General features: G+C 36.7%; 1 protein-coding gene across 1 annotated transcript; it reads right to left on the reverse strand.

Annotated features, from left to right (window-relative positions):
• Positions 1-12,833: 12,833 nt before the first annotated feature.
• On the reverse strand, positions 12,834-13,769 carry LOC128124245 (vomeronasal type-1 receptor 4-like). The gene has a single exon (XM_052760423.1). It carries the CDS (start codon positions 13,767-13,769, stop codon positions 12,834-12,836), a length of 936 nt encoding a protein of 311 aa, XP_052616383.1.
• Positions 13,770-21,146: the final 7,377 nt, after the last annotated feature.

Raw genomic sequence — 21,146 nt, forward strand, 5'->3', positions numbered from 1 at the left:
TATTCTTAGACCATCACCTGCACATTATCCACATATGCTCAGTAAAAACCCATTTTCAATTAATCAGTAGACACATAACAGATTTCTATATGCATGGAGAATATTGAAAATCTTACACTATTGTTTTTTTCTACAACTACTGGTTTCCCAGTATTTTTCACTTGGGAAATTGCTGTAAAATGTATAACCTTGCCGGGCGGTGGTGGCTCACGCCTTTAATCCCAGCACTCGGGAGGCAGAGGCAGGCGGATCTCTGTGAGTTCGAGGCCAGCCTGGTCTACAGCGCAAGATCCAGGAAAGGCGCAAAGCTACACAGAGAAACCCTGTCTCGAAAAACCAAAAAAAAAAAAAAAAAGGAAAACATTTAAAAAAAAATGTATAACCTTTATAGCCATGAATTTTAGTCCTTGAAGTGAAACAGTATGAATCACAAACAAAAGAAGAAAATGAGTGTTGTTTCAGTTTGTTTCTTTAATGGGAGATGACATCTGTGCTTGAAAGTCATGGAGTCAGTTTTTGATTACAATATTCCAACAAACACCATCTGATATTTGTTAACATTGATACAGACTCATATAATTCATTCCAATGTCAGTCAGAACAGTATCACAAACATGCTCTTTATACATGCTTTTGCTGCTTCATATGAAGATCATATACACATGAAATTTGACATTTTAGGATACAAAATGTTCAACAGTAGACACATGAATAAATAAATGGATGCTTTTCAAAGTTCAACATAACTGACATTTTTCCTTGCTGAGATACTAGACACATTTCTAAGAAATTGATAACAATGGACCTACCCTGCTGCATCTGTGACGACAGAAAAATTACAAACATCAGCAAGATGCTTCATCCTAAGACCAGTTATAATCTTGGAGACTCCTTGAATGACATGACCAAGAAATATCTGTACCACATCTAAGACAATTGATTATTTCAGGTTCCACCTGCATTAAGTGTATTGAAGTAAGAAGAAATGTTAAAGAAAAGAAATAATGACCAATGACAACCACTGTATGAGACCATTCCTATGCACAAATCTGTAAGGTCACTCTGCCCAATTATAGTAATGAATGTTTGCCTTCAAAGCCACAGTATTCTGCACATGAAGACATAGAAGATACAGGTCACATCTAATGAAGTCCAATATTCTCAGTAGTAAATAGTCACTAAGTTTATCTGTTAAGAATTGAGCATATAAGGACAAATATTTTTTTATGAGTTAAGTACATATAATTCCAGATAGCAGTGACAATTGATGAGTCACTGCGATCTTGTAAGTTTGACACCTTCCTTGATTTTTCTAACTGAATAATGTAGACACTGTCATGCCAAGACCATAGAAACACTGAGGATAAATGACTCCTTAAATCCAACAGCTGTTTGAAGGTAGCATGGATACAGGAAGGAAATGTACATGTGACACAAACACAATCACCTCAGTCTGTGATCACCAAGCCATGAGAGATGTTCTCAAACACATTTACAGTTTAGGTTCCCAATCTGATATTTTCATTTGTTGATATGTAACTGTACGCTTCTTGGTGAAAGTTTTCATTTGAGGGGAATAGGAAGATGGCTCAGTATTAAAGAATGCTTGCTGCTGTGGTTGACAACCTTGGTTTGGTCTCCAGCATCCACTTCGTGGCTCATAATTAACTGTAATTCCAGGTCCAGTGGATACTGACACTCTTATGGCCACTGTAGGCACCGAATTCCCATATTGCCCACATATGCATGCAAGAAAAATATTCCTACACACAATATGAAAATAAAACTTAAATACATCTTTTTAAAATTAAGTTTCTACTTCAACATGAGCATTCCCTCTACAGGTAAATGCAAAGTGCAAATAAGACTTTCAAGATGTAATTAAATACAGTGCTCTGAGTGTTAGACATAATGGAAAACTGCCCCAACTCTCAGTTTAATTTTACAAGTATGAGATACACTAGGAGTTTATGATTCCATAGGAAATATGCATTGCTATTACTACAGAGATAAAGACTATAGTGGTAACTAATGAGGAATTACTATTACTTTTACTCTGTACCAAATGAATGTGATATACTAACATGTGAATAACAAACATTTGCATGAGAAGAAAACTAAGTGACTAAAACAATTGACTTAAAATTCTGCATGTATTTGCTAATAATTTGTTGTTGTCTTTGTTTTTAAGTCAGGGTGCCATTATATAGCTCTGCCTATCCTGGAACTCACCATGTAGATCATGTTGCTCTTAAATTCGCAGAGACCTTCTTACCCATAACCTTACAAATGATGAGATAAAAAGTTATGCACCTCAACAACTGGATTATTTTAATATGGTTATACTGAATTATCTATTATAATGAAATTCATGATGATTTAAGACTCATAGAGTGTATGTTAGATTGTAAAGTATAATCAGAAAAATGTGATTCCTTAAATATTGTCCAATGTGATATAGCACTAGTGTGGATAACAAGAAGCCAAGTGGTAAATCCCACGACTGCAAATCACAAAGCCCTTTGTTTTATTAGCAACAACAATGAGCATCGAGGAAAGGCATGGTATCAAGTTCTACTTACCATTAGAGTAAGACTAATACAGGGGAGATAACTGAAAATGGAAATAAGGGGTAAAAACTGATCCGTGGAACAGAAACACAAGACAGAAAAATAATTCCCTAACTTAGATGTGACTGAGAAATACAGAAGTGTTCCTAAACTTGTGCTGGTCTCTGTGGTTCTTACTGTAATATGTTTCACACTGGGTGACTGTAGGTATAGCAGGGTAACACAGGCCATGTGTGAGGGTGCTGAAGGACTATTGCAAAAGTCAATGTGAAAATTCACCCTACCCTCCATACTGTGTTGATTGTCTTGGAATTAATATGGTCCTGGGTGTCATTGCTCAATAGTTACATCTACATTCCATTCCATGTTACCTTTCCAAGTTCAAGAGAGTTTTCAAACCAGTTTTTTTTACCACTAGCCATTCAACACAAACTTACTACTGCCTGTATAACCAGATGATAAATGTAGTGTAACATAAGAATAATTTTTTACTCCAGAATCATATTCATATTTGCAACATTCCCAGGGTTGTGTGCTTCCTATATTTCCATTTTATTGTCCACTATGGGCACAAAATCATGACAAGCTCATTCATAATAATAATACTTCAAAGATAATCAACACTCATGGAAGGTAAGCAATCACTTTGATTTATTACAGTTGTCCTTCAGCACCTTTGCAGATGTCCTACATTATCCCTTTCCACCCACAGTCACTCTTGGTGGGGACCTTACATTGCAGTAAGAACCAACAAGGAGGGGCACAAGGTTAGGAACACTTCTGTATTTCTCAGTCACTCTTTAGTTAATGAATTAGGCCTGTGCCTTCTCTCTCTGTTCCACAGACCTGGTTCTACAACAGAATCCCATTACCAGACATGAGCACTTAAGCAGGTCTTGCCCTTTTGGTGGATCTTCCACTCCATCTGAAATACAAAGTACTCACCAGGCTTCATCATCTGCAGGATGGTGGGGTAATTGCTGATCCTGACTCTTAAGAAGTAATTACAAGAGAGTCAGCTCAAACCTGAGGGAGAGATCTGTGACCTCACCTCCCTCCAGAACTCCAATTTTCATTTCCTCTGCAGTGACAATGACAGTGTTGGCTTTGGAAGACAAAATAATTCATGAAACTTTTCCAGATGCTCATTAACAAAGACACTTAAGAGTTTCTTATTATTATCTCCACAGAGGCAAAGTGTTTTTAGGAAGGTGTTGAGATTTCATGATATCTCAAAACAGACTAAGTCTCCTGTGGATGGCATTAGAAACTTTGAGATCTGCTTCAAAGAAAGCTAGTGAACTTTCTTGGTCTCCTGAATAGAGGCTTCACTGACTTCTTGAGCACAAATCAAATTAGTTTAAAAAAGATATATAAAATTTATTACTTAAATATTTCTTTGAGTATTTCATAGATGTGTATAAGTTTTAGGCTGGTGCAAGCCTATTATCTCTTTTCAGTTTTACTTTTCATACCCTCCACCAGCTTTCTCTCCAAATCTCATGTCTTCAAAACAAACACTGAGTCTACTTACTGAATCTAGTATGTGCCTAATTCAGGGACACATATGGAAGCATTCTTAGCCTCTTAAAGGTTGAATACTCAAAGAAATCTGACACTTCGTCTCCCAGAAGTCATCTGGGACCAATGGCTATTCAGCCATAAGTGGGACTTCCTGACCCCCTTCACTAACCAAACCTTTTAGTGTCCTGGCCCAAAAGCTTTTTCCCGATGTGCAAGGAAGATCCTACAAACAGCTAGAAAACTCTACTTACCTGAGGATATGAATAAATCTATGGACACCATGCTCTTTCAGTCTATCCATTTTATTGTTTTAAGTAAGCTTTGCTCATCTCTCTTTGTTCTACTGCTTCTCTACATCTTTTCAGCTCTCATTATTAGCTCCTTTCTTGTCTGACTATCCATACATTTCTAACAGAAGACTCCTTGCAATGCTGAGAAAATGTTCAATACTCTCAAGATCACAGCACATTCTTAGAATAGATGATAAAGAGCAGAGACATTACCAAGGTAAGCCAAGAATCCAAGATCTGAGAACAGAGGTTGGGGGTACAGAGCCCAGAGCGACAAACTCTGAGACATAGCCTTTTATCAGCATACCTGGCAAGTAAAGCAATTAAAGTGTTTTCTTAGGGTCTTTTGTGTTAGTATCCTTGGTAAGACAACTGCAACTGTGACCTTGGTCATAGATGTAAAGTTTTAAATTCATGATCTATATACAGAGGTCTTTAGTCTAGTTATAATTCTAGTTTTAATTCTATGCATATATGTGGCAGAAGTCCTTCAGGTCCAATGCCTCACTGATGAGCTATTGGCAGTTGACAGCTGCTGAATAAGGGGAATCCTTCTCTCTGGAGTTTGTAGTCACTGGTAGGTTTCCTACAATTAGTGGATGATCCTACACTCATGCTTGTTTAGGAAGTACTAACTAGACTTATAGGCTATCAAAAAGAATGATCAGATTTTAGGGATTGGCAATATAAATAGGGATATAAGAAGGATTGGAATGAACCAATAGAGGGTATATACAGAAATGTATTTCATTGTATACCGGTATGAAGTTTCCAAAACATTTAATAAAAGCATGATAAAACCAATTATGGATCATGATATAAAAATTTCATACAGTATTTTAAAAAAGGATGAGAAGTATGTCATTTATTTCTTGTGTGAATTTGCTTCTGTGTATGTGTATGTTTTCCTGTATGTTCCCATGAGAATTAGACCAGCAAATCATTCATCAGTGTCAGACTCTTGAGAGAGAGGACCAGGGGGTCAGAAGATAAGGTGACAGGAGGACGAGAAAAATAATGTTTGAGGCAAGGCGATTTTACAAAAGATATGTCTCATGTCAAACACGTTTATTAAAAAGTACATCACATCTGTAGTTTTTCTGAATGGAGAAATGAAGACAATGAATGGTAGTAAGGTAAAGAAGGAGAAACTGTCATATCATGAGACAAAGTCAGTGGGATGCTGATTTAGGCAATGTTGCACATGGAGACATGGGATATCTCAAGGACATCAGAGATCAAGCACACAGTGGACTTGCAATGATTACCATTGCCCTCTAGGGTGCTAAGAGTTGTGTTCTCAGGATTAGAAGCTAGAGCTGCTCTAACTTCTGACCCAAGTTCACTACTAACTCTGCCAAGCATATTCCTGGTTGTAGAGAAGAAGCTGAGTTGACTCTATACACATTAGGCCCTCAGGGCAACCCTCTATCAACATGGCTCTCCATACCTGTGCACATGTCTGTGGTGATATATTTTACCCTAATAAAGTGTGCCTGAAGATTAGAGAACAGAACAAGCCACTAGATTAAACATGGATGCCAGACAGTGGTGGCACACACCTTTTATCCTAGCACTCACCAGGCAGAGATACTTATGAACCTCTGAGAGTTCAAAGTCATCCTGGAATATATGATATAGATTCAGTCTAGGAGAGAAACAGAGCCAGGCAGTAATGGCACACACCTTTAATCCCAGTACTTAGGAAGCATACACAACTTTAATGCTTGGCAGAGAACGGGATATAAGATGTGAAAAGACAGGAAATAAAGATTTTCTTGACTGTATATATATATATATATATATATATATATATATATATATATAAAATTATCTAAAACAATTATAATTAATAAGAAAAATATATTGTTTTCCCTAATTTGTGAACAAATGGGAGTCCTAAAAAGAAAATGCTTTCTAGATGTTCCAATCAAATGGATTTAAAAAGCAGGCTGGTGTAGCTATCCTAATACTGAACAAAATGGACTTCAAAATAAAATTAATCAAAATAAATCAAGAAGGACATTACATATTCATCACAAGAAAAATATATCAAGATGATGTATCAAAAATTCATCAACTCTGAACATTTATGCCCCAAGTAGAAGGGCACTTTCATATGTAAAAGAAAAAATACTAAAGTTTAAGTTGCAAATCAAACCACACACTCTAATAGTAGGAGGTATCAACATCCCATTCTTACCAATGGATAGGTCTGACAGACAGAAAGTTAACAGGCAAATAATAGATGTTATGTTATGAATCAAATGAACCTAATAGATATCTACAGAACATTACACCCAAACACGAAAGAGTAAACATTCTACTCAGCACCCCATGGAAACTTCTCTAAAATTGACCACATACAGATTCCATGCAATCCTCATCAAAATCCCAAAACAATTTTTCACAGATCTTGAAATAAATTTACACAACAACACTTTAAAAAAACAAAAAAAAACTAAGGTAAAAGAATCCTTTAAAATAAATAAATAAATAAATAAATAAAACTTCTGGAGGCATCACTATCCCTGAATTCAAGCTCTACTATAGAGCAATAGTAATAAAAAGGGCTTGGTGTTGACATAAAATCTGACATGAAGGCAAATGGAATCAAATTGAAGAACCTGACATTAACCCACATAACTATGAATGGATTTTTGACACAGAAGCCGAAACTGTACAATGAAAAAAGAAAGCATCTTAAACAAATGGTGCTAGCATAACTGTATGTACATATATACAAAATTGCAAATAGATCCATATCTATTGCCATGCACAAAACTTAAGTCAAAGTCGATCAAAGACCTAAACATAAATCAAGCTACACCATACCTGATACAAAAGAAAGTTCAAATTAGCCTAGAATACATTTGTACAGGAGACCACTTCCCAAATATAACACCAGTAGCACAGATATTGAGAAGACCAATTAATGGATGTGACCTCCTGAAACTGAGAAGCTTCTGTAATGCAAAGGACACAGTAAATAAGACAAAATGACAGCATACAGAATGGGAAAAGATCTTCACTAACCCCATAACTGACAGAGGGCTCATCTCCAAAATATATAAAGAACTCAAGAAACTAGACATAAAAATATCAAACAATTCAATGAAAAAATGAGATACGGAGCTAAACAGAGAATTCTCAATAGAAGAATCTCAAATGAGCAAAAGACAATTAAGGAATTGTTCAACATCCTTAGTCATCAAGAAACTGCAAATCAAAATGCCTCTGAGATACCATTTTACACCTGTCAGAATGGCTAAGATCAAAATCACTGATGACAGTTAATATTAGAGAGAATATGGAGCAAGGGATACACTCCTCCAATGTTGATGGAAGTGCAAACACGTACAGTAATTTTGGAAATCAGTATGGCAGTTTCTCAGAAAATTGGGAATCAATCTACCTCAAGACTCAATGATACCACTCTCTGGCATATACCCAAAGAATACTCAATCCTACCACAAGGGCACTTGCTCAACTATGTACATAGCATCATTATTTGTAATGCCCCTCAAGCGAAGAATGAATAAAGGAAATGTGGTACTTATACACAATGGAGTATTACTCAGAATAAAAAAATAATGACATCATGAAGTTTGCAGGTAAACAGATGGCACTAGAAAATATTATCCTTATTGAAGAGACTCAGACTCAGAAAGACAAACATGGTATGTACTCACTCGTAAGTGGATACTAAATATAAAGCATAGGATAATCAGACAACAACCAACAGATCTAGAGTAGCTAGGAAACAAGGAGGACCCTAAGAGGGGCATATCAATCACCTTGAAAAGGGGCAACAGAGGATATCTCCATGAGTAAACTGGGGATGAGGCAAGCAATAGAGAGGAGGGGAAGTGTGATGAGAACATGAGTGAATGGGATAGTCAAGATGGGGGTGTGATGGTGTGGGAGAGCAATGAAAGAGATGTCTTGATAGATACAGGGAAACATAATGGGGTAAGGGAAAAACCTGGTGCTAGAGAAATTCCCAAGAATCCACACGGTTGAACCCAGATCAGACAGCTAGTAATAGTAGAGAGTTTGCCTGAACTGGCCTATACTGCTAATCAGACTGGTAAATACCCTGTCATAGAGCCTTCATCCAATAACTGATGGAACCAGATGCAGAGAACTACAGCCAACCAACAGGCTGAGCCTTGAGATTCCAGTCAAAGACAGGGAAGAGTGTTTATATAAGATATAGATAAATAGATAGATAGATAGATAGATAGATAGATAGATAGATAGATAGATATAATTTGTATATTGGGGTTATACATAATATATAATGGGGGTCAAGATCATGATGAGGAAATCTAGAAACAACTGAACCAAGCTGGTAGGAACTCATGATCTTAAGACCAATAGCTGTGGTACATGCATGGGACTGGTCTAGGTCCTCTGCATACAGGAGATAGGTGTGTAGCTTGGTCTGTCTGAGGGTGCCCTGGCAGTAGGATCAGGATCTTTCCCCATTGCATGAGCTGGCTCTCTGGAGTACATTAGCTATGATTCAGATGCCTGGATCAGCCTTGATGCACTGGGGAGGGCCTTGGTCCTGCCTCAACTGAATGTACTGACTCCCCATGGGAGGCTTTACCCTTTTGGAGTAGGGTCTGTGGAGTGGTTCAGGGGGGAAACTAGGGGTAAGTGGAAGGAGGGATCAGAGGGTGATCTGTGGTTGATATGTAAAACAATGAATGAAAAAAATTTATTAGATGAAAAAAGGAAAATCCATTCCTACACCTGTGCCATGCAGGGTCTTGCCTATATTTTCTCTAGCAGTTTCGGTATTTAAATTTCACTTTGAAGTCTTTGTTCCTTTTGGAGTTAGTTTTTGAGCAATGTGATAAGTACAGGTTTCACTTCATTCTTCCAATTTAGAAATTCAAATTTCCTAAACCATTTGTTGTAGATGTTATCTTTCCTCCACCTAACACTTTGGCATACTCTTTAATATTAACTGGCTTAATTATGTGTCCTCATGTTATATTTCAAATTTGTCCCATTGTTCTACATATGTGTATTTATGTCAGCAACAAATTTTTTATTGTATCTGTAATATTTCTTAATATCTGTAATAGTAATTCCCCTAGCATTGTTTTTCAGTTCAAGATTGTTTTTTCTGTTTAGGTCTGTTGTGCCTCACATGAATTTTAGGGTTTCTTTTTAATTTATATGAAGAATGAGATGTGTGTTCTCATTTGGGTTCTATTGAATCTCAAAAACGCTTTTGGTAAAGTGGACAAATCACAGCAATAGTTTGACTGCTTCTTTCCATCTGGACTGTCAGTCACTGTTTCCCACATGGGGAGATTTCAGCATAGCATGGACCCCTATGATGTTAGATCTTCTTTATTATAGCAAAATAATTACACAAACAGTGAGTCTCATCATGCATGTACCCTTCCAAAGACAGGCTCAAACATTTCAATCCATAGCTCTACATCCACCATCTCAGCATCTGGAAGACATCTAGGCATGTTGATAGCTATTACCATCTAAAACTGGGCATTCATAGGACATGGATACAGATAATGTGGTATTTGTGTCATATACCCTCTCAGATATGATGAGTGGTTTGTACTATAGACATATATCTTGGGTCAGAAAAGGAATAGATACTTTGTGGGGCCATTGAAAAAGCACTGTCTAGATCCACCATCTTTCTACCATAGTGACTGTTATAAATTCACTACATATCAGCATATGTCACTAGTCTCTACGGCATCCATTTTCCACCCTAAAAACTCATTGGGGGAGTAGGTGTTTTCATTAGTTTAAACTCCTTTGTAGTGACCTTCATAACCTTTAGACAATTTTCAATCATCTGTGTCTTCCATTCTCTTGTTCTCTGCCTCAGTCCAACTCAAATATCTTAGATGATCCTCTATGTCCTCCATATTCTACTCCAAATGCCTTGTGGCTCAAGTTTTGGGCATTTACAACTCCTCTATGGCACTAGTATATACTCTTGACACATAGAGTCTTTGTCATTGTTTTTGGAAAATCTTTCATCAACTCATGTCCACTCTTGTCTTGTCTTACCCATTTCCCTTCATTTTATTGTGTTCATTTTTCCCTCCACATGACTTTATCTTTCCCCAAATCTGTTCCTTTTATAAATATAGCTAAAAAAGAAACGCCTTGTTTTTCAGGTCATTCCCTAACTACAGTACACTTCTGAAGATTAAACGTAACTGGTGGTGGTCAGTAATCATGTGCCTATTTTAAATATAAGATTCTTGGGTCCTAACACTTAAGTTTAGGTTCATAGTATGAAGCCTGTCTTATGTCAAGTTATGATCCCTAGACACTCTATGGTAGTTATAATGGAGGATATTTTTAAAACATTTCTGAAATCTGGTCTGGCAAGTGGACTGTCTAATTTGATCCTGCTTTTCAGAAATTATGGAATCCATGGAAGAGGAGACTGGAAAGGCATAAAAACCAGAAGGGATGGATGACACCAAGAATAAAAGGCCCTCTAAATTAAATAAGTAAATCTCATAAGAATTCACAGAGCCTGAAACAAAATGTTACAACTTTCAGTTAACTGTTTTTATGTAATTCATGTTATGTGAAAGAGTGGGTCTAAGTTTCTTGTGCCTTCTCTTGGGTTGTATCCTTTGTTAGTTTGCCATGGCCAAATTCTACGTGATGGTTTTATCTGGTTATATTTTATTTTTTATGTTTTGTTGTGGTGTCTTAGAAGTCTGTTCTTTCCTAATGACAGAAAGGGAGTGGATCTACATGGAATGGAAGGTGGAAGGAGTTGGGAAATATTGAGGGAAATAAAACTATAATAAGGATATATTACATGAGAGTACAATCCATTTTCAATAATATGTTCCAAAAGAAAAACAAAGATGTTTTTCTGGCATATAATATCATTATCATGTCATTTCTGACTTTGAGTCCATCTGTGCCTTACATTTACTGATGGCTATATGTGGAACAATTCCTGCATCTTTGGAAAGATTTTGATACTGTTTCATTTTCAACTAACACCAGTTTATTGCAATAAATTCACAAATAAATGCGTTAAAGGGCAACAATGTAATAACCAAAGATAGCAACACTTGCTTGTGGAAAAATTCTGTACATTTCACTGAACTTTGATACAGTTAGAATAGTCATAAAAGACATTAATCATTGCTTATGGTTTTACACTGCCACTGATAATTGAATTTTATGACTCTTTCACCAGAAATATTGAAAAAAATTTACAAAGTAAAAAATAGAAAAAAAGAAAATAGAAAAATAATTATCTTTATATCCTCTTTCATAAATCCTGGATCCTTTTATCAGGTCATCACCTAATACTACCTGTCCAGTTCTCCTTCCTAAATCTTATACTGAAGTTATACTCATACCCATTTGCATATGTACTTGTACACATTATTGGATAAGATCTACAAATGATGGAAAACATGATTTTTTATGTTCATTTTGGGATGTGTGACCTGGCTGAATATTACCCATATAAGTCCATCAATTTTCCTACACATTTCATGATTTCCCCTTTCAATGTTGTCAAATAATATACCATTTGAATATGAAAAATTTAATTATCAATTTATTTGTTTATGTACATGGACATGGACCCATTTCCTTGTCAGAGTAAATAGAGCAGCAATGAATGTGGGTGTACAGTTGTCTCTAGGATATGATATGGAGTTCTCTGGGTATGTTCCCAGGAGTGGGATATCTGGGTCAAATAGTAGTTCCAATTTCAGTTTATTTGAGAAACCAAAAAAATTGATTTCTATCATTGCTATATTAAATTTTTCCAAACTCTTTTGGTGAAAAGAGCATTACACTGATGCCGTAGGAGGTAAAGACAGAGCAAAGGCAAAGGAAGGAGAAAAATCAATTTCCCTGAGGATACTAAAATTCTCAATAAAACACTAACATACAAAATTCAGGATTACAGAAAGACCTTCAGTCATTTTGAATTGATTTTTGTACAAGGAAAAAGATACTAATCCTATTTTTTCTGGTATTGGTGCCGGCTAGAGCAGATGTGATGGGTCGTTGGTCCGGGATAACAAGTTCATGGCCAGGCACTATTTCAGTATTCATGCAGATAGATTAAAGTAAACAGACTGGCGATGGATTCTCCAAGCAGCCATGGTTCCCTGAGAAAATGAAACCACAAGGAGGGCATGTTTGTTGTGAGCACTATGCCGACTCCTCTACACATCAGGTGGCAAATGCAGAAGTCTCACAGCTGCAAGTTGAGACTACCATGGGCCTCACAGAATAGGATTGGCTCATTAGTCTGCTGATTCAGCCAGCTGACAAAATGGTCATATTCATTTCAGGTAATCAAAAAAAAAAAGCAAACTACCTACATAACTTTCTGCATTGGCCTTTTAAGTGTGACATAGGAGAAAAACTGGATATCAAGCAAAACATATTGTTTCCAATGTTAAAAAGAGATTAAAGGATTTTGATTCCTTATCCGGAAAAAACAAAGCTTGGATACAATAGAGTAATGATGTAGGAGAAGGAAGGGTACAAAAGATGGAAAAAAGAGAGAAATGAGGGCTTTGAAGTATATTAGCCACCGATTTTGATTATAAGAAAGAGCCATGTAGCCTCTTAAGATGGAGGAAAGGGTATAAAAAGCCAGGAAGGTAGACACTAGGATCAGAATGTTCTGGGTGACTCTGGATTCAGGGGAGTTTCTGATGGAACCATGAGTGCTGCGGATGTGTTGAACCCTCTTCTTATGTCTGTAGAGAATGACAATCATGGATCCACTGGACCAGGTCATGAGAACAGAAAAGAAGATCTCAGGGAACACCACCAATGCTGAATAAATTGAGCTACCCATGTCACCCATCCCTGCACTGCGGCAGTATTCAAAATCCCATTTTCTGGTCATGTTGTTGTGTCTATACTTGACGACCTGTTTGTATGCAAAATGAATGGAATTTATGAACATGTATGTCATCCAGAGGAGGAAAATGTAGCAGCCAATTTTCTTTTCAAATTTGAATTTATGATTCTTCCAACAGAATTTACTGGGGCTAATGGTCATTGCCTGAAAGACACTCAGGAGGCAGGTGGTGCCAAAGGACACACTCCTACCAAATCCTTGAAAGTACAACAGGAGCTTACATCCAAAATCGTCCAAAAAATGCTTAAATCCAAAAGCTGCCATTGTTTGGGGCACTCCTTCAGAAAGAATGATCAAGGCATTGGCTGTCAATAGGTGCATGAGAATCAAATCTGTGGACTTTAATATGCATTTTCTGCAGTAAAGGACCAGATAGTAGAAAATTAGAGAGGAATTTCCCAGAATTCCAGTTGTAGTTTCTGATAAGAAAATAATTCTGAATGCCAGATTCCGGAAGTCCATTGTGTGATTTGACATAATTTCCTTGTGAATATGAAACTGCTTTCCTTATGCTCAAAAAAATACTGACAAATATTTACAGTGTGCAGTGGAGGAAGAAGCCTTTAATTGATGGGACTACTGAGAGACTGAAACAAAAGGTCTTTTAAGCTCAGGTGTTCAAGACCAGTCTGTCCACTTAAACAGATCTCATCCTTAAAATTTGACAAGACTAGTTACTTTCCATTTATGATACTGTGAGACTGCACAATACCTCAGAGCATACATAAGTTGCAAGGAGAACCATCAAGTTCTATAGAAAATGAAACATTCACAATGATGTGACATTGGCCCATGAGAGACAGTGAAATGTGACAGCCTATAGAATGAATTATATTGCAAGAATTCCAGAATGTATTGATATTTTCTAGTCATTGTATAAAAGAAAACAACGTGAATAAAGTCAGAAAAAATAAATGTTATTGCATAATGTATATTTCATCTAAAAATAAATTACATGGAATGAAATATTTATAATACCACTCAAAACATAGCTATGTAATTCTGATATTACAAAGGGTCTTTCATCTTGACGCAGGGAGAGCCGTCTTTGGTTTAACCAGAAACTCACTCTCCCTTTTCTACTCCCTCCAGGAAAAGTCTCTTGGAAATGTACCCAACCATATTCTACAAAATGAGGTTTGAAATGCCCCAAATAACTGCATGTTTTAGCTTCTTTTAAACTGCTTAATTGCTTTACCCCCTACCCTCCGTACAAAATGCCAGCAAGAATATACTTGTCCTGGTATGTTTGCCTTTAAATATTCCCTGTAAAATGAATTTGAGGCTTCACTGTGAGATTTTTTCTATATTTATATAGTAAGCAGGTCCACTTTATTCAGACTCACAATTTGGACTTTTGTCATGCTGAGTGAACGCTGGGTCTTTATCCTGCAATAGACTAAGAGAAAAAAATTATTGAAAGCACAATATACATTAGAATGATGCTTTAAGTGACAATTTACATCATGTTAAGAAATGACTTTAGCCGGGCGGTGGTGGCGCACGCCTTTAATCCCAGCACTCGGGAGGCAGAGCCAGGCGGATCTCTGTGAGTTCGAGGCCAGCCTGGGCTACCAAGTGAGTCCCAGGAAAGGCGCAAAGCTACACAGAGAAACCCTGTCTCGAAAAACCAAAAAAAAAAAAAAAAAAAAAAAAAAAAAAAAAAAAAAGAAATGACTTTAGGAAATCATACCACATAGACATACATGTTAGCAGTTGCATGTCAGTTCTGGTAGAGGGGTGGGAATATCTGATATGATGACATCTGACATAATGCACAACAGTTTGAAGTAAGGCAAAATTGCTACCATGAATGGAAAAGGATGACAACATCTGATGAATGATAGATAAGGCAGGAAGTTTAGAGTCTATATTGAAACAGGGTTTTGTAAAACCACGTACCAATCCTTAGTCTCAGAGTGGAAATCATAGGAAAGAAGGCAGTGGGTCAGAGAGTCTATCAGTTCAGTAACGTCAGAGTTAATTCTCAGCATACCATATGCTATTCATGTAGAAGAAAGTATCTAAAGGGCCCTTAATCAGGGTGAGATCTCCTTGAAGACTACGCTGAAGCAGCTGTGAATCAGTACCAGGCTGAACAATGCAGTCCCAGGAAAGGACCAGTGCTCCAGACAATCATCAGCCATGCAATGTTAGACAGCTGAACAATCAAGAACTGGAACAAAATGTCTATGTGTCTTGGGATCTGAAGAAGTTAAAACAAAATGGGTAAATGAGGTGAGATTTTAAGAACTACAACATACTAGCAGTTTCCCTACTCAATGCATTGGCACTGTAGAACACTCTGTGGAATGACTAGAGCAGAAAATAGAAAGCATTCCATTAAGTGAAGTAAGACAGGCCCAGAAATATCAATACCACATATTCTGTCACACTATTTATAAGTGTTACAAATATGTGTTTAAGGGGGATAATTGCACGTTGACCCAATAACCTAGAAGAAAGCCCATACGAGAGTTAAAAAGAGTCCCTTTGAAAGAGGATGGAGAAGGTAAGAAACAGACCTGATATTAAAATAGAAAGAAATTGAAATGCATGCAACAGATAAGCTGGAATAGGACCAGAGAAATGGGGAGAGAAAGAATTGTTCAAACCAAAACACTAAATATGAAAAGCTTTAAAGAAAATAACTACATCTAAGCTAATTAAACTAAAATAAAATATAAATTATGAACAAAAATGAAGGAAAAAAAGGATGAAAATACCAAGCTTTGACTTGTTTGAGATAAAGTAAGAACTGTTATTCTGTCAATGCCCCTCAGTCTAATTACAAACACTGCAAAACTGGTTACATCTGCTGAAGTAGAACAAACACAAGCCTACATGACAAACACTAATGTCCTAACAATAACTTCTGCCTTTGTTATGGTTTCTATTGCTGTGAAGAGACATCTTGATGAGAGCACTTCTTACAAAGTAAAATATTTAATTTACACTGGCTTACAGTTTCAGAGACTTAGTCCACTATTCTCATGGTGTGAAACATAGCAACATGCAGGTAAAAATGCTGCTGTAAGTGCAGCAGAGAATTCTACATCTTGATCTGTGGTAGTAGGAAGTGAATTACTCCTACAATGGGCATAGCCTGAGCCTATGAGACAGACCTCAAACATCAACCCACACAATCACACATACCTCCATCTAGGCCACTCCTACTCCAGCAATGCCACACCTCCTAATAATGCCACACTCTAGGCCAAATATTCAAAACATTAATCTATGGGTGTCATACTTATTCAAACCACTACACTACAATGCATGGCTCCCATTGTCTTATAACCACGATATAATGCAAAATGCACTCAGTCCAACTTCAAGAGTCCTTATAGTCTATCAGAGTCTCAACAATGTTTTAAAGTCCGAAGTTAAAATTCTCTACTGAGATTCATGCAGTTGCTTAACTGTAATCTCCTATTTAATTAAAATCAAAAACAGAACACATAATGTGAACGTATACTAGAACAGTGGAGAATAGAGAGGATAATGAGATATTGGATGAGAACAAGATTCAAAAACCTCATGGGCAAATTCAAAATTCTTCAACTCCATGTTCAAATGCTCTAAGATCTCCAACTTCTTTCAGCATTATTGACTGCAAATCAGTTCTCTCTCTTAGACTGGTTCCACTCCCTATTAGCAGCTCTGCTGGGCAGGTACCCCACTCTGGTATCTATAACATAATAGAGTCACCAGAGAAATCCAGGATTCACCTTGACAGCTTTACACAATGTTCTCTCCAGGCATCAAGGCTATCACATACGTTTAACATGATTGGCCTCAGCTGCTTTCAAGTCCATATCCACTGTCTTCTATGCTTGACTCTAAAGCCAGTGCCACATGTTCTAAGCTGCCAAGTTCTGCTGCTTGCTGGGGCTGGAACATATACGCCCCTGTTTGATTGAAACTTCACCAGCTTTCTATTTTCCAAAATTTCCTTCACTCCTAATCTTAGATGTCCTTAAAATTCCTCTGCATAACAGGATGGCCATGAAGTCAGAAATCTTTCAATTATATTTTCAATAACTTTCTGTTTTCAATGGTTTCCTTCATTGCCTTAGCTTGGCTAATATGAAACATGCTCTGTAGACCAGGCTGGCCACAAACTCAGAGATCCACAGACACCTGCCTTTAGAATCCTTGGATTAATGGTGGGCACAACCACACCTGGCTCTAGGGCTTTTTTATTCTTCTGTTTTAAGAGTTGGAAATTTACCAGAGTGGGATCTTGCCCTGAGGTCATCTTTCCCATTATTTCCCTTCTTAATCTGTTTATCTCCTTGAACACAGGACTTAGCTCCATTCCACATCCTGATGCTCCCTTTCCCCTCAAATTGCACATTTTGTGTTTTCCTTGCTCAGCTTGCTCCTTTTCATTATAAATCTGCATAGGAGTGAACTCTAATAGATACAAGACAGTCAATACTAGGCTGTTTTGAGAATTCCTTTGTCAATGGAATTAATCCAAAAAACTCTTCATTTCAGCCTCATGCATACATTTCTGCCAAGGGCAAAGAGCACCCCACATTTTTCACCAAAATATCACAAGAACAATATCTAGGACAAATACTAACATCCTTCCCCTCTGAGCCCTCTTGAGTCAGGCCCCCACTTTTCAGATCATCCTTAGCACTACTGTCTTCCATCATCCTATTAGAATGGCCCATTATACCTCACTTAAAGCATTTAACTGATTTTCTAGTCCATATTCCCAAAGTCTGTATTACTATAACAAAAACATGGTGGGCCATATCAGAACAATACCCCAATCACTGATAACCCTTTCTGTCTTAGTCAGGATTTCTATTGCTATGAAGAGAGCCCTTGACCACAATTCTCATAAAAAATATTTTATTGAGACTGCCTTACAGTTTAAGAGGACTAGTCCATCATCTCCATTGCAGAAAAAATGGCAATGTGCCAACTGATACGGATCCAGAGTGGCAGCTGAAAATTCTACATCTTAAGCCACAGGCAACGGAAAATGAACTGAGTCCCACAATTGGTATAGCTTGAGAATAGAAAACCTCAAAGCTCAACTCCACACTGACACTCTTCCTCCAAAAGTCCACCCATACTCCAACAATGCCACTCCCTGTAGTCCAGGCATTCAAATACATGTATCTCTGGAGAACATACCTACCTATGCTAACCCACACAACAATCAAAGTAATTTTTTTGTGTCACTGAAGAAATTTGAAATTTACAATCCAGCAATATTCTTAGACCATCACCTGCACATCATCCAGAAGTGCTCACTAACAACCTATTTTCAATTAATCAGAAGACACATAATAGATTTCTATATGCATGGAGAATATTGAAAATCTTACACTATTGCTTTTTCCTATACCTACTGGTTTCCAAGTATGTTTCACTTGGGAAATTGCTGTGAAATGTATAACCTTTATAACCATGAATTTTAGTCCTTAAAATGAAACAGTAAGAATCACAAACAAAAGAAGAAAATGATTGTGGGTTTAGTTTGTTTGTTTAATGGGAGCTGACATTTGTGCATGAAACTCATGCAGTCAGTGTTTAATAACAATATTCCAACAAACACCATCTGATATTTGTGAACATTAATATTGACTCATATCGTAATTCATTCCAATGTTGATCATAACAGTATCACAAACATGCTCTTTATACATGCTTTTGCTGCTTCATATGATAATCATATATACAGGAAATCTGACATTTTTAGAGAGTTCAACAGTAGACACATGAATAAATAACATCCATGGATGCTTTTCAAAGTTCTACATACCTGACATTTTTTCCTTGATAAAAATGGACCTACCCTGATGCATCTGTGAGGACAGAAAAATTAAAAATGTCAGCAAGATGCTTTATCCTAAGACCATTTATATATAGTCTTGGAGACACGTTGAATGAAAATGACCAAGAAATATCTCTACCATATCTAAGACAATTGAGTATTTCAGGTTCTACCTTCATTAAGTGTACTGAAGTAAGAAGAAATGTTAAAGAAAGGAAATAATGACCAATGACCACCACTGTATGAAAACATTCCATGCCCAAATCTGTAAGGTCACTCTGCACAATTATGGTAAGGAATATTTGCCTTCAAAGCCACAGTATTCTGCACATGAAGACATAGAAGGTACAGGTCACATCTAATGAACGCCAATATTCTCACTAGTAAATAATCACTGAGTTTATTTGTTAAGAATTGAGCATGTAAGGACACTTAATTTTTATGATTTAAGTGCATATATTGAGAAAGCAGTGACAATTGATGAGTCACTGATATCTTGTATGTTTGACACCTTCCTTGATTTTTCTAACTGAATAATGTAGACACTGTCATGCCAAGACCATGGAAACACTGAGGATACACGACTCTCTAAATCCAACGTGTATACAGGAAATTAATGAACTTGGATAGTGTGACACAAACACAGTCACCTCAGTCTGTGAACACAAAGTCATGAGAGATGTTCTCAAACACATTTACAGTTTAGGTTCCGAACCTGATATTTTCATTTGTTGGTGTGTAACTGTATGCATTTTGGTGAAAGCATTCAATTGAGGGGACTAAGGAGATGGCTCAGTAATAAAGAATGCTTACTGCTTTTGCCTACGACCTGGGTTTGGTCCCCAACACACACTTGGTGGCCCACATTTAACTGCAATTCCAAGTCAGTAGATACTGACACACTCTTATGGCCACTGTAGGCACCGAATTACCATATTGCACATATATGCATACAGGCAAAACATTCATACACACAATATGAAAATAAAAAAAAAAACTACATCTTTTTAAAAATAAGTTTCTACTTCAACATGAACATTCCCTCTACAGGAAAATGCAAAGTGCAAATAAGACTTTCAAGATTTAATTAAATACAGTGTTCTGAGTGTTAGACATAATGGAAAATTGCCCCAACTCTCAGGTTAATTTCTCAAGTATGAGATACACTAGGAGTTTATGATTCCACAGGAAATATGCATTGCTATTACTACAGAGATAAAGGCTATAGTCGTAACTAATGAGGAATTACTATTACTTTTACTCTGTACCAAATGAATGTGATATACTAACATGTGAATAACAAATAATTGCATGAGAAGAAAATTGAGTGACTAAAACAATTGACTTAAAATTCTGCATGTATTTGATAATAATTTGTTGTTGTTGTTGTTTGCAAGCCAGGGTGTTATTATATAGCTCTGGCTAATCTGGAACTCACTATGTAGATCATGTTGCTCTCAAATTCATAGAGACCTTGCTATGCTTGCTTTACAAATGAGGAGATAAAGTCATGCACGTCGACAACTGGATTATTTTATTATGGTTATATTGATTTATCTACTATAATGAAATTCATGATGATTTAAAATTAACATAGTGTATGTTAGATTATAAAGAAAAATTAAAATAATGATTCCTTAAATATTGTCCAATGTAATATAGCACTAGTATAGATAAATAGTAGCCAAGTGGTAGAGCCCAGGACTGCAAATCACAAAGCCCTTTGTTTTATTAGCAACAACAATAAGCAGCAAGGAAAGGCATGGTATCAGGTTCTGCTTAAATTTGGAGTAAGAATAATACAGGGGAGATATCTGGAAATGGAAATAAGGGGTTAAAAACTGATTCAAGGAACAGAAAGAGAAGACACAAAATAGTTCCATAACTTAGGTGTGACTGAGAAATACAGAAGTGTTCCTAACCTTGTGTCAGTCCCTGAGGTTCTTAATGTAATTTAAGTTCCACACTGTGGGTGACTGTGGATATAGCAGGATAATGCAGGTCATCTGTAAGGGTGCTAAAGTACTATTGTAATAAGT

The sequence above is a fragment of the Peromyscus californicus genome, unplaced genomic scaffold (assembly GCF_007827085.1).
Source record: "Peromyscus californicus insignis strain IS unplaced genomic scaffold, ASM782708v3 Scaffold_4__1_contigs__length_199733344, whole genome shotgun sequence".
Taxonomy (NCBI): domain Eukaryota; kingdom Metazoa; phylum Chordata; class Mammalia; order Rodentia; family Cricetidae; genus Peromyscus; species Peromyscus californicus.